The 14274-nt window shown below is 39.4% G+C and overlaps 1 protein-coding gene across 5 annotated transcripts in view; it reads right to left on the reverse strand.

Annotated features, from left to right (window-relative positions):
• Positions 1-14274, reverse strand: part of FGF14 (fibroblast growth factor 14) — a 534936-nt gene that overhangs the window by 89722 nt on the left and 430940 nt on the right. For all 5 annotated transcript variants that reach the window (XM_010958013.3, XM_074378490.1, XM_074378489.1 and 2 more), the window contains one exon: positions 13052-13155. In XM_010958013.3, coding sequence (XP_010956315.1) covers positions 13052-13155 — 104 coding nt within the window. The remainder of the gene's footprint in view (positions 1-13051; positions 13156-14274) is intronic.

Raw genomic sequence — 14274 nt, forward strand, 5'->3', positions numbered from 1 at the left:
TTCAGATTCCTACAAGGTGTTATTTGATTTTTTTTAAGATAAACACAAGGGAACTATATTGCTCAAGGCAATTCTCCTGTCTACCCATTTCAGTGTGTAAGCCCTCTCTTGCAATGTAATTTTAAATTAAATAAAGGCTCACTGCTATTTCTCCTGGGTACACATTTGGCTTTGCTAAGTCTATATAACAGTCTTTTAAAAGACTCAAACTGCATTAGAAAAACAGTTAACACATTTGTGGCCCCTGTGGAACAATTTCTTAATAATTTCCTCCTTTATTTTAGTATGATATTTCACATTAGATTTTATTTCTCCATGGACATTAAGAGAATGCCTCTTGCCTCATCTCTAGGTAAAAGTTGTCTAGAGGACTTTTGAAAAGTTTTATTATTGATTTTTCTGTTACTAATATTGCTAGAAATATAGAATTCTAATCGAAATTGGAATAAAAGCAATAGAGGAGTTAGGCATACTGGCTGCCATTAAATGGTAGGTAGAGTTATCTCAATGGCAAGTTCTTAATACAAAAACAAAAAAAACCTTCCCATTGCTTCTATTGATGATTATAGGATAGAAAGCAAAATGTTAATGGCAATATTTAAATAATTAATAATGCTGCAGACGCCATTATTTTCTCTGTAGTTCCATAACCCTTTACAATCATTTTCCCATTTAACGCAATAGCAAAAATAATGAGTAATAAGTGTTGACAGCAGAGCAAATGCTCGCAAATGAACCTGCATCGCTGCATTGTGAGCATTTAACATGCCTTCTAATAAAAACTGCTGTTTCTCATACCACAATAAATACGCAGCTCTACTCAGAATTTTACCCTTCCTTATTTATAAGCAAGAAAGATATTGACTTCTTCAAAGCTGTTTCTCAAGCACAGCCCAGAAAGCCAACACACTTGAACCATAACAGAGATTCGCTCACTGTGGAAAATACTTTGCCATGACGAGGCTCTGGATCGCTTCTGCCCTCAGTTTAAGGTTTAGAGACCGAAACAGCATTATAAAGGGTTCAGAGCTGAGACACCAGGGAGTTAACTGGAGAAGCTGACATTAATGGGGAGTCATTGAAGATCAACCATTTGTCACTAGGCCCCTGTGAAGGGCATTCACAGCTAACTTCTTACATGCCATGGGTAAAAGCTCGTCTCCTGACATAAACCAATATCCACCGTGTGTCAGGCTAGTACCTCTAGGTCCTATTTGTACCAGCGTAAGAGTAAAGTAGAATAATGTTTCCTGTTTGTCCACATAACTATTTCTGCTAAATAGTGATCTGGATCCAGGGCTAATAGCCAAATAAAGTATCCCCACCTTGTCATAGATGCAGCAATTCTAAAGCCTCACAAAAATATCTTGTTCCCATCCAGTCTCTCTCTCTATCGGGACATCAGATAACAACCAATTATGAAGCCTTTGCATGGGTTGGGATGTACCTATTAACCAGTGACTCATCTCCCTTCATTCTGTATAGTTGTCAGATCTTAAAACCAATATCTAACTCTAAATACTCTCTCAAGAGCTCTACCATGTCCTTATTCAGAAGTACAGTATGTACCTTTCCAGGAACCTGCATTCGAAATTGAATACATTACCTTAAGACAAACAACCAACATTCAGTGTAACCCTAAGTAGCACAAAACACCCTTCCATGATGTAGAGAAATAATTCAAAGTTAAAACGCACTGTATATGGAGTTCATATATACAGAAACTATAAGTTCCATGGGGATAGGGGTCATGTCTGTCTTTTTTTTATCATTATTTCTTTAGGCTCTAGCATGTTTTGGACCAATACTGATTGATGCGTAATATTAAAAAGAAAATGTGACCAACATTTTTAGTCAAATAAATGGTCATTATTCTTTCAATAACACTGCAGTTCTAAAATCACTGGAAACACACGGCATAAAGAGAAGGAAACAAGGAAAATGATCACAAAAGGAATAATTTTGCCAATTTTAGTAAATGATATGAAGAAAAATAGCCAACTTGGTTTTCCAATAATGGTTGTTGTATTAGTTTTTCTGGAAAAGAATACGAGTCATATTTTTATGAATTATTTTTAAACTTATTTTTCTTGTTTATTCCCAAGTGACTAAGAAATAGAATATAAATTACTAAGAAATGAGCTACACTCAGGAAACTGAGAGAGATACCCAATGTTTACTCAGAGCCCACCATGAACTCATAGCTTACATGCAACTCCATTCCCAGAAATAGGGAGAAGAATTCTCTAAAAGTAAAATGTGTAATCTGAAACAAAATCCATCAGCTCCACTTGGGTGGATGGTGTATATACAATTACAATAATGGGGCCTCCCACATATGCAAACAATTTTTAAGAAGGCATAATTTTGTCCCAAATTTTAGTAGCTATTAATTGTTGCTTTAGTGTTAAAGCTGATTTGTCATTCATTTTAATGGACTATTGGCCTTTTTAGCATTTACGTAGTTTTATATGCATTTTTTTTTTCATGGTGTGGAGAATGAAAACAAAGAGACAGTTCATTCTCAAATATTATCTATTTATTTAGGACTCAATTTTTCAGGTAGTCTTTGAAAGTCCTTACATATAAAAATTCCTTTCACCACCTACCATCTACCATTCATCCTCTACAAATATAGATTTGTAAAAAAAAAAAAAAGGAAACATTTAGATCTAACATAAATTTATGTCTGTATTTTACAGTTTTCACTCTAGAGAAAACTAGGATAAAATTTCAAACTGTGGTGTTTTTTCTTTGACACTACAACTGTATCATTTAAGAACATATAGAAATAACAGTCCTTTCCTTAATGATCATCATTCATGCTCTTGCTTTAAATTGTTAAAAAGTTCAAGTGGTAGCAACATTGACAAGAAATCAGGGTTTACACTTTTGCCCTGAGATGCTTTTTTAAGGTGAAGACAGCTTACCACTCACCTCGGTAATGCAAACATGACCATGTTAGCATCAAACATTGCAGATCCGAGTTCTGCCTCTCTGAGTTTATCATGCCCTTTCAGGAAAGGAAATGTGCAAATAAGTGCTTTTCTGCAAGTCTAACTTGAGAAATGAACAGACTCGCATCTTCTTTGCTGATGCTTAATGTTTTTCATGGGTAAAAAGGTAAGTGGCATGCATAATGAACATCACGAACAAGGAAGGCTCTCAAGGAATAAATTCATAAATTTTGCTGGTGAAACTGATTCCACCTTAACAATAATCAATCAAGAACTGCAGACTGGCGGGGAGCGTTTGGCTCAAGCGGTAGAGCGCAAGCTTAGCATGCATGCGGTCCTGGGTTCAATCCCCGGTACCTCCTCTAAAAATAAATAAATAAATAAATAAACCTAATTACCTTCCCTCTCAACAAAAAATAAAAGGATAATAAATAATAAAAAAAGAACTACAGTTGAAGACTTCCTACATGCCCATCGCCTGTCCAAAGTGTGATAGGAAATGTACAAATATAGTCATAGAATAATAGACGCTGAGAAAAGATAAAAAAACCTTTCTTAGACTCCTTTATCCATATGACTAGTCAGTATTTTCTCTGAATGATTTTCTCGTGTCTATTGGACTTTACGGGGGCTGCATCTTGCACGTATCTTTGAAGCCCCAGCACATACAGCACAATAGCTGTCAATGGAAGGCTACAGAAATGTCGGCTGAATGGAGCGAGTAAGTGAACTCATGATTACACACATCTCCACCGAGTGTTGACTCTTCGGTCTATATTTAAGTGCTGAGTAATTTCATTGAACAGAAATGATCTTCCACTTATTTTTCACACACTCTTTTGTGCTCAGTCATATGTGTTTCATTTCTGTGAGGTATAAGGGGTTTTGGTTCAGTTAAGAAATCTGTATAATGATGGGCCTTAATGGGATCAGCCCACTCTCTACACAGGACCTGGAAAAGAAGCCCAAACGTGGGCCCAGCACCAGGGACCTGGCGTTCACCTAGGGCAGAAGCAGGCCTCCTTTGTTCCAGAAATGGGACTTGTGTGGGAAGGCCCTGCTTAGAGGAAAACAAACTTGTCTCGGAAGAAACAGAGGCTTAGGAAAAATAAACAATTTATTAAATATAGATATATTTATTTCATCAGTAACTTTTTAAAAAAATCTAAAAAGAGCTCACTTCTGAAGCAACCCAGATTTGCTGTCATTGGAAACCAGCTCTGTCAGGATGTCTCTGTCCTGAACCAGCCCTTCAGGTCAGCAGGTGCCCGCCGGCCCCAGGCTGGGCATCTTGGGGAGAATCTCCGAGCTTTCCGTGATGGAGATTGCCTCTTTCTCAGGACTGCAAACGAGCTGTCACTAGCCTGAAAAGTAGTATCTTACTTTGTTTCTATTTCTCTTCTTTTATTTTCTCAAGGCTCACCAAAAATTTCTCTCCCTATATTATCTTGATGCTCAAGGACACATTTCTTGCCCTGTTCTTTCCAGGAATTTCTCGTCCTAGTCTTTCCGGATTGAGTGGCATGATCGCAGCCAGGACTCTTCTCCATTCACTTCCTCAAAGGCCAGCTCATCTGGTCAGTGGGAAAGGTGAGCATTACTTAAGGTCATGTCATTCTACTTACTTCCCGGGGGCTTGAACTGGTCCATGAATTTGTAAATACTAACACTAATAATACAAAGAAGAAGAAGGGGGGAGGGGGAGAGGGCAGAGGAGAAGAAGAAGAAAGCAATGGTAAATATAAAATCATGTCATCTCCGGGGACAGTGATGCAGACACAGACCCTTGTTTATCAAGGGATGCTCTTCTAGGCACCTGTGCTAGACATGCTTGGAACACACATTCAAAATTCTGATTTTGAGGCATATGCAACTTACTGAATCAGAACCTTTTAGGTTAATGTTCTGGGATCTGGATATTTACAATGAGTCATATGGATGAATGTTGAGGATTGTGAACCACTATAAGAATATCTGAAGGTCTGAAACTTTGTTCCTATATTATAAGCATTAATTTTTATAAAGGCACAAGTTATGAATTTAACTCAGCTAGTCCTTTGCTCTATTATCCAGTGTTTAAAATTGCCTCTATTGATTCTGTATACTTAGAAATCAAGCAAAATATATTAGAAATCTTTTCCAAGAAGTCACGCTATTTTATAACGTCTAATATCTATCTTCACCTGTGCAGATGCTGTTGACCTCTTCTCTTCATCTCTGTCTGACAGTCCGGAAGAAAAGGAAAACAATCACCACCCATCACAGAACAATTCTTTCTCTGTCTTCACACTAACACAGCCCTTAGACACGATTCTTTGGGGATAAAAGAGTTTGGTCATCATCCAGCACTCATTTGGTGGGTTGATAACCCACCTCGATATCCTGGGTCCCAAATGGAATGCAGCATCTCCTCCACCCAAGCCCCCTCTTCCTTCCAGGTTTTGTTTTCTCCCTGGAAAGCATCATAGCCCAGGTTCTGATAGTCATACCAGGGTGAACCAGGATTCTGTCACCTCCTACACCCACACAACTGTGGAGTTCTTTCTCTAACTCCTCAAAAAACACTTCCAAATTTCTCTCACCCTTTCCAGTCCCTTAATTCAGGGGTTGCCAATGCCAGTGTCTCCAGGTGGGGAAACAAAGTTAACGTGTGTGTAGGAACAAAGTTATCGTGTGTGTAGTGTTTTCCTTTACACAATTAAGCAGTAGTTGTAATTGTTGCCAAACTGTAGACTATAGAGTGCTTGCCCCACCTAAAGGCATTCAGATCACGGTGGTGGGGAGCGGCGGGGGGTGGGGGGTGGGGGGTGAGGCGCTCGCACACACACGCTGTCCAAACAGAACAAATGCTTGTAGTTTACAAGCCCTATTTAATTTCCTCTCTTTTTTTCCTTCTCTTTTTTTTCATTCCCCCATTCTCCTACTTTCCTGCCTGGCAACCACTGCTCAAGACTCCACTTCTATGTATTCAGCTTGTTTAGATTCTACCTGTAAGATCATACAGTTTTTTCCTTTATGTGTCTTGGCTTATTTTACTTTCTATAACACCCTCTAGGTTCATCCTTGTTGTTGCAAATGGCAGGATTTCCTTCTTTTTTAAGGGTGATAATGCTCCATTGAACACACTCAGCACCCCTCCCCTGGGCTATTGCAGTGGCCCTCATGTTGCCACGTGTCTCTGCCACCATTCCTACTGCTGCAGGTCTAATCCTTTGGGAGTTATTATGGAAGTCTGGAAAGATGAAGCGGCAGTGCTTCCTCGTTTACAGAATAACGTGACCCAGGCACAGCTGCCGTCCTGGAAGACGAGGCTAGGGGAGGGGAAAGAGGTGAATGTGGTTATGGGGAGACAGGAGGAAAACTACCTCAGGTGTGGTTGGAAACTCCAGCCTGTGCTTCTAGAGGGAGGGTTTTGTTTTCTCCAACCCATAACAGGAGGCTGGAGCCAGGAGTCAGGTGGATTCCGGGAACGTGATGGAGAGAGGGAAGCCATGGCCCGCCCTCTCCCGTCTCCTGTGTTGTGTCTTCCCCGTTTAGTTCCCTTGGCCGTCTCCTCCCCTCAGCCTCTCTTCTTTCTCTTTCTTTTCTCCCCCTCCTCCAGCGCTGCCTAATGCCTCTTCCTACTGCTGACTTATTATCTCCTCTCCATTTCTCTTTTTTCCCTCTTCTTCCTCTTAAGCTGTTGGTATCTTTTTCATTTCAATTCCAATTCCTTCCTTCATATTCCATAAAATGGCACTGAAACTTGGACAGCCCAGAAGTCTATTTATTTATTTTTATTGCCTACTATCAACCTAACAATAAACGAATGGGATGTTTCATATTTTCCTTTTGTCCAAAGACTCCTTGAAATTAATTACACATAGTCTACCATTTGCATTTGTTTCCCTTTTTTTTTCCCTTCTGGTGAGTGAATTAAGTAGAATGATGGCTTTCTTGCCTTTGTCATAACCAATCATATTCTGTGCATCAGAATTCAGGGTCATGGGAATTACATGAATACTGGAGGGAAATTAACTGAAGTACCATGTTCACTTCCTTATTACTAGAAATTATCTTAGCCAAAGTACTGAGAAAGGATAAAGCCATTTTTACCTGGATAACATATTCAACTGAGTCATAATACGGAGGTGACCATAGGAAAACTTAATGAAAAATAAATGTGTATTAAGCATAATAAGTAAAGTTTTAGAGTAGGTGTAAATTTTAAAACTATTTGACATTTCATAAAGAGAAATAGGAACACTCTGATCAGAAGTATAATCGTGAATAAATATGTATATAGTTTAGGCATAATGTGTAATTCCAATGATCCACACACAAATTATACACACAAAAATTATATTTACACACACACACATTTTATATATGTTATGTGTGTGTGTGTGTGTGTGTGTGTGTGTATACACATTCTCAAAATGAGTTAGATACAGTTTGTGTGGAACGACATGCATACAGAGTCATAACAAAGACATTAACAATCATCTCAAATTTAATACGCTTTTTGAATAAAGAAACTGACCCATTCAGAGAGATGAAGGATGAAGGATGAAAGATGGGAGAATTTCCATTCTGAAAGGAGCACGTCTGGTAATCAGATCAATAGCAACCTGCTTGGTTATAGTTTTGCCCCTCTGCTCCCTGGGGTCACATCAGAGAGCAAATGGCCAGTCCCCAGGAGAAGCGTCCTCAGATGCTGCTGAGGCCCTTGGCTCACCTGCAATGGATATTGATGGCCAGTGACAATCACTATAGCTCAGATTACCTGATTAGTCCCAGGCACTGCCTGGTACCTAAAGAAAAAAAAACACTGGCAGGCATGGCTCACCCTACCAGCACTGAGATGAACAGTGCACAGTTTCCTGAGGTTAGATGTCCACAGATGTTATTCAGAGACAGGATGGGTTTCAGGGATGAGCAAAGAACTCCCATAATACTCCCTGGGTGCAAAAATACAGGTGAGTGAGTGTGTGTGCCTTTGGATGAGTAATTTCCAGGGAAGAACAGAAAGAGCCTGAAGGAAAGCAGACACCACACTGTGAAATATCAAAGCAGCTCCATCTCTAGGCCCAAACTTGAGCAATGAACAGAGGAGCAAATGTCAAGAGGAAAACACATTGTTCCGTCCTGTTTTGCTAGAGCTGTGGACTTGAAGAAAGATGTACCACTGATGGTAGGAGGCAGGGAGCTCTGAGACTTTCCCGTCTGGGTGTTCTTGGAAGGTTGAGGACAGGCAGAAACACAAAGACACGTAATTAAGAGATGCTTGCTGGCACAGACGAGGGACAGTGGAACCACCTTTGTAAAAGAGGTTCATGCAAATCTTTCTGAAAGATACGACTATAGTATCAGAAACCTGTCTCATGCAAGGTAGATAAGACTTTGAGGTCCTTGAAAATGCTTTTTGCAGACTATACAGCATTTAGCTTTTCTTTTCCTTAATTAAAGAATATTTCACACACATACACCCCACCCCATACATTCAATGTGCATTGATAGCTGGGTGAAGTGACGTTAGGATGAAGGGGTATCAGTGTCCAAGTGTCCCAGAGCCCGAGCTGCTGCTTCAGTAAGGAGGAGTGCAGAACTGCTCCAAATCTCTGCAAAGTTCAACTTAGTAGCAGATGAAGTTAGGAAAACCAAATATTTAATTTTACTCAATGTCGGTTTCTGTGCCGGGGCAGTCTGCCTCCCAATTCTCCCCAACTCTACTCTCACCACTTTGGTCTAAGGCTACCATCACCTCCCCCACCAGCCACTGAAATGATGCTTGTTGGGTGTTTGTTGATTGTTGGGCTACTGGCTTTGGAATGACCTGCCAGTGGGTGAGTGAGGGAGGTAGGGGGTCCTTACTAAACTGTAGATTCCTGGGCCTCCCACCAGACATACTGAAATGAAATATCCAGAGGTTGATCCAAGGAATTTGCATTTTTCCTTTCTTTCCAGGTAATTCTTATGAGCTTTGATATTTGCACAACACAGCACAGTGCACTTTATTGATTCGTTTTTAAAACCTATAGGAAAGGGGTTTGTCTCCCTCTCCGCTTGTATCACTTGGTTCAGAGGCTCGGACGAAATACCAGTTTTAGGAGAACACCAGAGCTCACCGTCTCTCCAGATGCCCGCATCTGGGTAATAGAAACATTTGCAACCCCATGAAAAATAATATTCCCATAAATGTGATAAGACAGCAAAAAATGAGTCTACACATTTTATGTACATTTTTTAACCCCATCCTTGAGAAAAATCAACCAGATTTAAACCAGAAATTCAAACCCCCAAATTATCTTAAAACATTCAAGAAACATTTTCCTCTTTCTTTCTTTTTCTTTCTTTCTTTCTTTCTTTCTTCCTCCCTTCCCTCCTTCCTTCCTTCCTTCCTTCCCTCCTCTTTCCCTCCCTCCCTTCCTTTTTTTTTTTTTTTTTTTTTTTGGTAGGTGAGCAGGCTGAGAGCCAGGCAGCCTGGGACATGATAACGTGATAACACGGGAACTGACCCTCAGACCCAGGTTCCTGGGCCTCACCGGTTGTATCATCATCAGTCCCTTTTTCTTCCACCTCTCCCCTCCCCCACTTTCTTTTCTTACATCAGAAACACATTCTGACTTCAGCTATTCTTTATCTCTGCCCAAATGATGAATGATATTTTTCTTTCATTCGAAATTTTTCCTCAGTATTCAGAATTTACATTCAAACCTTGTCTTTCTACAGAGGATTTCTTAGTCTTTCAAAGTCAGAGTTTGTTGGGAAGAGAAAAAAAGAAACTTGACTGTTCTACAGATAGTTTATAGTTGGTCAAAATACATTTTTTTCCCTAAACATCATTTCAAACTCGTTCTTTAAAAAAGTATTTACTTGTCAGTTTCTGTTTTGTGACCGTGCAGCCTGCGTTCTACCTTCAAGCAAACTGTTTGTATCTGTCATCAGATCTCTCGAGACGCATCTTTAAGTGACATACTACAGTCATTATGACCACAAAAGAAATGACTATTGTCATACTGAAGAAGAGATTCCACAAGGAACAAGTGCCTTCTGCATCGGAAATGTGATTATTTACATCTCAGTCAAGATGGGTTTTTTTGGTCCCCCTGAGGCGGACCTGTCTGACAAATTAAATATCTTTATTTGGATGGCAAGGGATTATGAGAGTTACCTTCTGAAATACAAACAGAGGACTGTACACCTCACGTCAAATCCCTAGCGCGACTTTCATTTAACAGAACTCTCGTTGAATATTTTATTGCCCACATTCTCAATCTATAAAGTATCAAAACTGTTCTCACATTAGACACTAGTTTAAGCTGATGTTTTAAAAGTGGGCATAAGCTTAAAACAGACACATTTCCCTGACTTAAATATTTATTAACCTTTTTCTTTAAATCTGAGCTTGAGTGGCATTTTCCACTTAAAAAAGTTTTTCAATTTAGTTCAAAACTTCTTAGTTGGGTTAACCATGTCAGCTTTAAAAATTTAAGCTCAAATGTTACATGTAATACATTTTAAGATTATTAAACACCCAGTATATAATATCAAACTTTTCCGTTTTTTCCGATCATTCTCTACAATTTTAATTTTTTTATTTAAGAATCTCCAAGGAAAGCAGATTATGTTTCAAATTATAATTCTTAATAACTGAATTAAGTTTCTTCCCTAGGTTACAATTCCCTAAAGATTTTCCTTACATCATCTCTTGTTTATAACCTCTTGTTAGCACAAGTGCCAGACCATATTATGAAAAATGTCTGGCGCATGGAAGTGGTGGAGTGAAGCACATAGTTAATGAGTCAGGCTAACGATGCTCGAACTCTGCCTTCGCTGACTACTACCTGGGTGACTGACTGCACAGATTCGTAAGCTCTCTGTACACTGGTATTATCATTTTAATGGTATTTGCTTAATAAGTTGGGAGAATTAAATGAGCTAAGACTGTAACATGCTTAGAAGAGTACCAGGCAGAGTGGTTCAATACTAACCATTATTATTATTATATGTTATAGCAGTTGTTATACTATTACTTTAGTAGGCTCTCAGTAGCTAATTGTGGAATAAATGACTGAATGTGGGAAAACATTCTTTTTATTGAAATATTTGAATTTCATTACATTGAAATAAACAGAGCACTTTAACTAGAGAATGCTAGTAAAAAGTCGAAATCACATTCAATTTTTATCTAAATCCTCCTCCCACAAGATGCTGAGGATTCTAAGGGCCTGGCCTGGGCAGCGGGACCTCTTTAGGTAGGGCTGAGTACAGAGAGTGCCCCTTACCAGGTCCTGGGTTCAGAGCAGAGAGTCAAAAATGAGAAGAGGAGAAAGCCAAGATCTGCAAATCAGAGATTCAAGGCACCAAAAGGGAGGCTCAGAAGCCAAGTGACTGGACAGTCAGGGAGGTGAGAGAGGAAAACGATGAGTCAGATGGTAAGTCTGACGCTGCTAGTGGGACAAATCCTGGGGCCAGTGCTGTTGCCCACAGATCTGATTCTTGGGCGGAAAGGCCATATTTAAGGTGCAGAGGACAGGACTGGGCAGTCAGTGCCTTCCTCACGTCTACCCCCGCTGCACTGTCTACACCGCACCGAACACAAACAGACACGTACTCACGATGACATTCCCTACCTTTAAAAAAATGGCACATGTGTGCAATTCCATCACAAAAATAGAAAGCATCTCCCTCAGAAGCAAAAAGATGAAACAAACATTTACATTTCCCCTGACATCAACGTACACCCCAGAGCACAACAACGTGATAAAATCATCAGCAGACACAGACCTAGAGGCTGTGGCAGAGACCGCATCTAACGATTTTTAGGCATCTCAGAGATTACTTGGGGGAAAGAGAAACAAACAAAAATAATGAAACAAATGTCAAATCAATGAAATTGACTTTTATATGAAATAAGGCATCTCTAGAAAATGATCTTTATCTGAATCGAGTTTTTCCTAAAGGAGAGATAGGGAATTCTAGCTCCATTTTGCTCCCAATATGTTAAACATTCATCTTGGCCAACAAAATGCAATTTGCACAATGTGGGGCCCAGGTCCATGGGCTGAAACACCCTTCAGGGAACTCAGAGGAAGGTTCCAAAGTGACAGGAGCCTTTCCCAGCTCACCACAAAGGGAATCCACAGCTCACATTTCATGTTCTGTGACAGGATTTCCCAGATTTGCTAAAGAAAACATATCACATTTCATGGGAGACCCCAGAGAACACTTCGGCTCTGCTTCAGTTTTGGGTGTGTGTGTGTGTGTATGTGTGTGTGTGTGTAAAATGTGTGTGTGTTTACGTGTAGTTTTTTGAGGATGGTATTTAGCAACAACAGTTTTTAAGAATTTATATGAAGATGGCATGCAAACCCAAATAAGATTATTTTCTTTGAGGCTCTATGACTATCATCTGTCAATTTTTGATCAAAGAACAGAGGAAAGAAGTATTTTCATCCAAGTCTCCATTGCTTGGACCTGTGGCAGAAACGAATTCTAACCGCACTGTAACCTATGGCTAATCAGAATGTGGATTATTTGTAAACAGTAAATATTCCAGAAGGGGCTGGAAAAGTGCTCAGCTTCTAATACACATTAACCCAAAACAGAGACTGGCTTTAATTGAAATGCAATATACATTTTGATATCAGAAGTATTTTCCCAGTAAAACATTTATACAATTTGAATTCTTAGTTTTAGAAAAACTACTGTCTCCCAAATTTTCTTTTTCAGGATTCCCATTAATTCTGTTTCTTTATATAAAATAATCTTTCACAAGAAACTCCCTAAGACAGGAAGTTTCTAAATAGAAATAAAAAAAGATTATAGGAACAGCAACTCTTTCACAATTGCTCAATTTTCTGTGAACTGGGACATTTAAAATATGCAAACACAATTTTTAGAGATAATATTACTCTTCTGCTTGATCGATTGATGTTATCAAACACTGATGAATAATGAATTAACAGCCCCTGCAGCATCGTAGTAAAGGTCAAATACTGCAGCAAAGATGAAGGGGTCACCAGACAGAGAACGTTCTCATCTTTGTGGTGGTTGCTGTTGCTATTTTGCAGACATCGCTCGAATGGCCAACACCTGGGCCTGTTACTTACTGACGGGTAGAGGTAACCTTCTCCATTCATGGCTATGTACAACCCTGTCTTCACGCCCTGGATGGCGACGACGCGCAGGCCCACAGGTATGAGGTTGAACAGTGCTGTAAAGAGAAACGCCGTCTGTCACCAACGGGCAGGACCGAGCAACGGGCAGCACCACTTCCCTTTCTTCCACCTCTTCTATTTAAGAAACATCATGTCTGCTACAACCTTCTGAGAAGTTCCAACTTACTAACTTTGATTTCTCTGTATAATTCAGAAGTTTCTGTTGTGAGTAAAATTAGCACGGGAGCTCAATGTGCAGACCTTAGCAGTCTCCCTACGGCAGCCTGGGGAGCTGGCGGGATGATGAGCAGAATCCAGCCTGTGATCGTGATTCTAGCATCGTAGCCTCTGACACCATTTGATACAAAAAGAAATCAGCGGTGAAGGTTCTAAAAGAGCAGAGTTATAAAAGCCCACGTTAAATGTTTTTTTGTTTATTCTGATCTTTTAGGCAGAAGGTCTGCTTCATCACTGCAATGTAGGACAGGCCAGAAGTCAAACAGGTAATTCCAAAACTAAATTACTCTTGCGGAACCAACATAATATGCCAGCAGAGCCCAGAAAAGATGTGCACCTGCCAATGTGCTAAATTTAGAAAGAACTAATCAAACTGAATGGCATGCAAATTCTAGACAGATCATTTTCCTTATTAAATTTTCATAAAACTATAAGTGAAAACTAAACTAAAGAGGGAACAGTGTTCGATTCCATCCATCTGAGACATCAAAACTCGTGTTTCCATGTTTTGTTTCTTCTTGTATTGACAAAAAAGTATTTTTATGTATATTTCACTTGGTGTAGATAGCAATGTTATAATTAATTTTTTTTTAAGTCTTAACATCCTTAATAATCCGTTTCCATGGGGTTATGTGTGACCATCTCATGGGTGTTCTAGCATGATTCTTGGTGATGATACCTGCTGGATGATTTTGGAGATTTTATCATAGATACATTTATAAGAGAACTGTTAATTATCCACAGTGAGGTTATCTGCTCCCATTCAAATGATTAACTCAAATCTAATTCTAAGTAATAGGACTCATTGCCAGGCCAGAACAGGCAGTGAAAGCATTAAAATGTCAAAGTAAATGTATAAATAAAATATCTTAGGTTTAGGCTCTCAACTGTATTCCACAAAAGATAAATAATTTGAAAAATGTGGGCAATTTTGACTT

Source organism: Camelus bactrianus, chromosome 14 (genome assembly GCF_048773025.1).
Source record: "Camelus bactrianus isolate YW-2024 breed Bactrian camel chromosome 14, ASM4877302v1, whole genome shotgun sequence".
NCBI lineage: Eukaryota > Metazoa > Chordata > Mammalia > Artiodactyla > Camelidae > Camelus > Camelus bactrianus.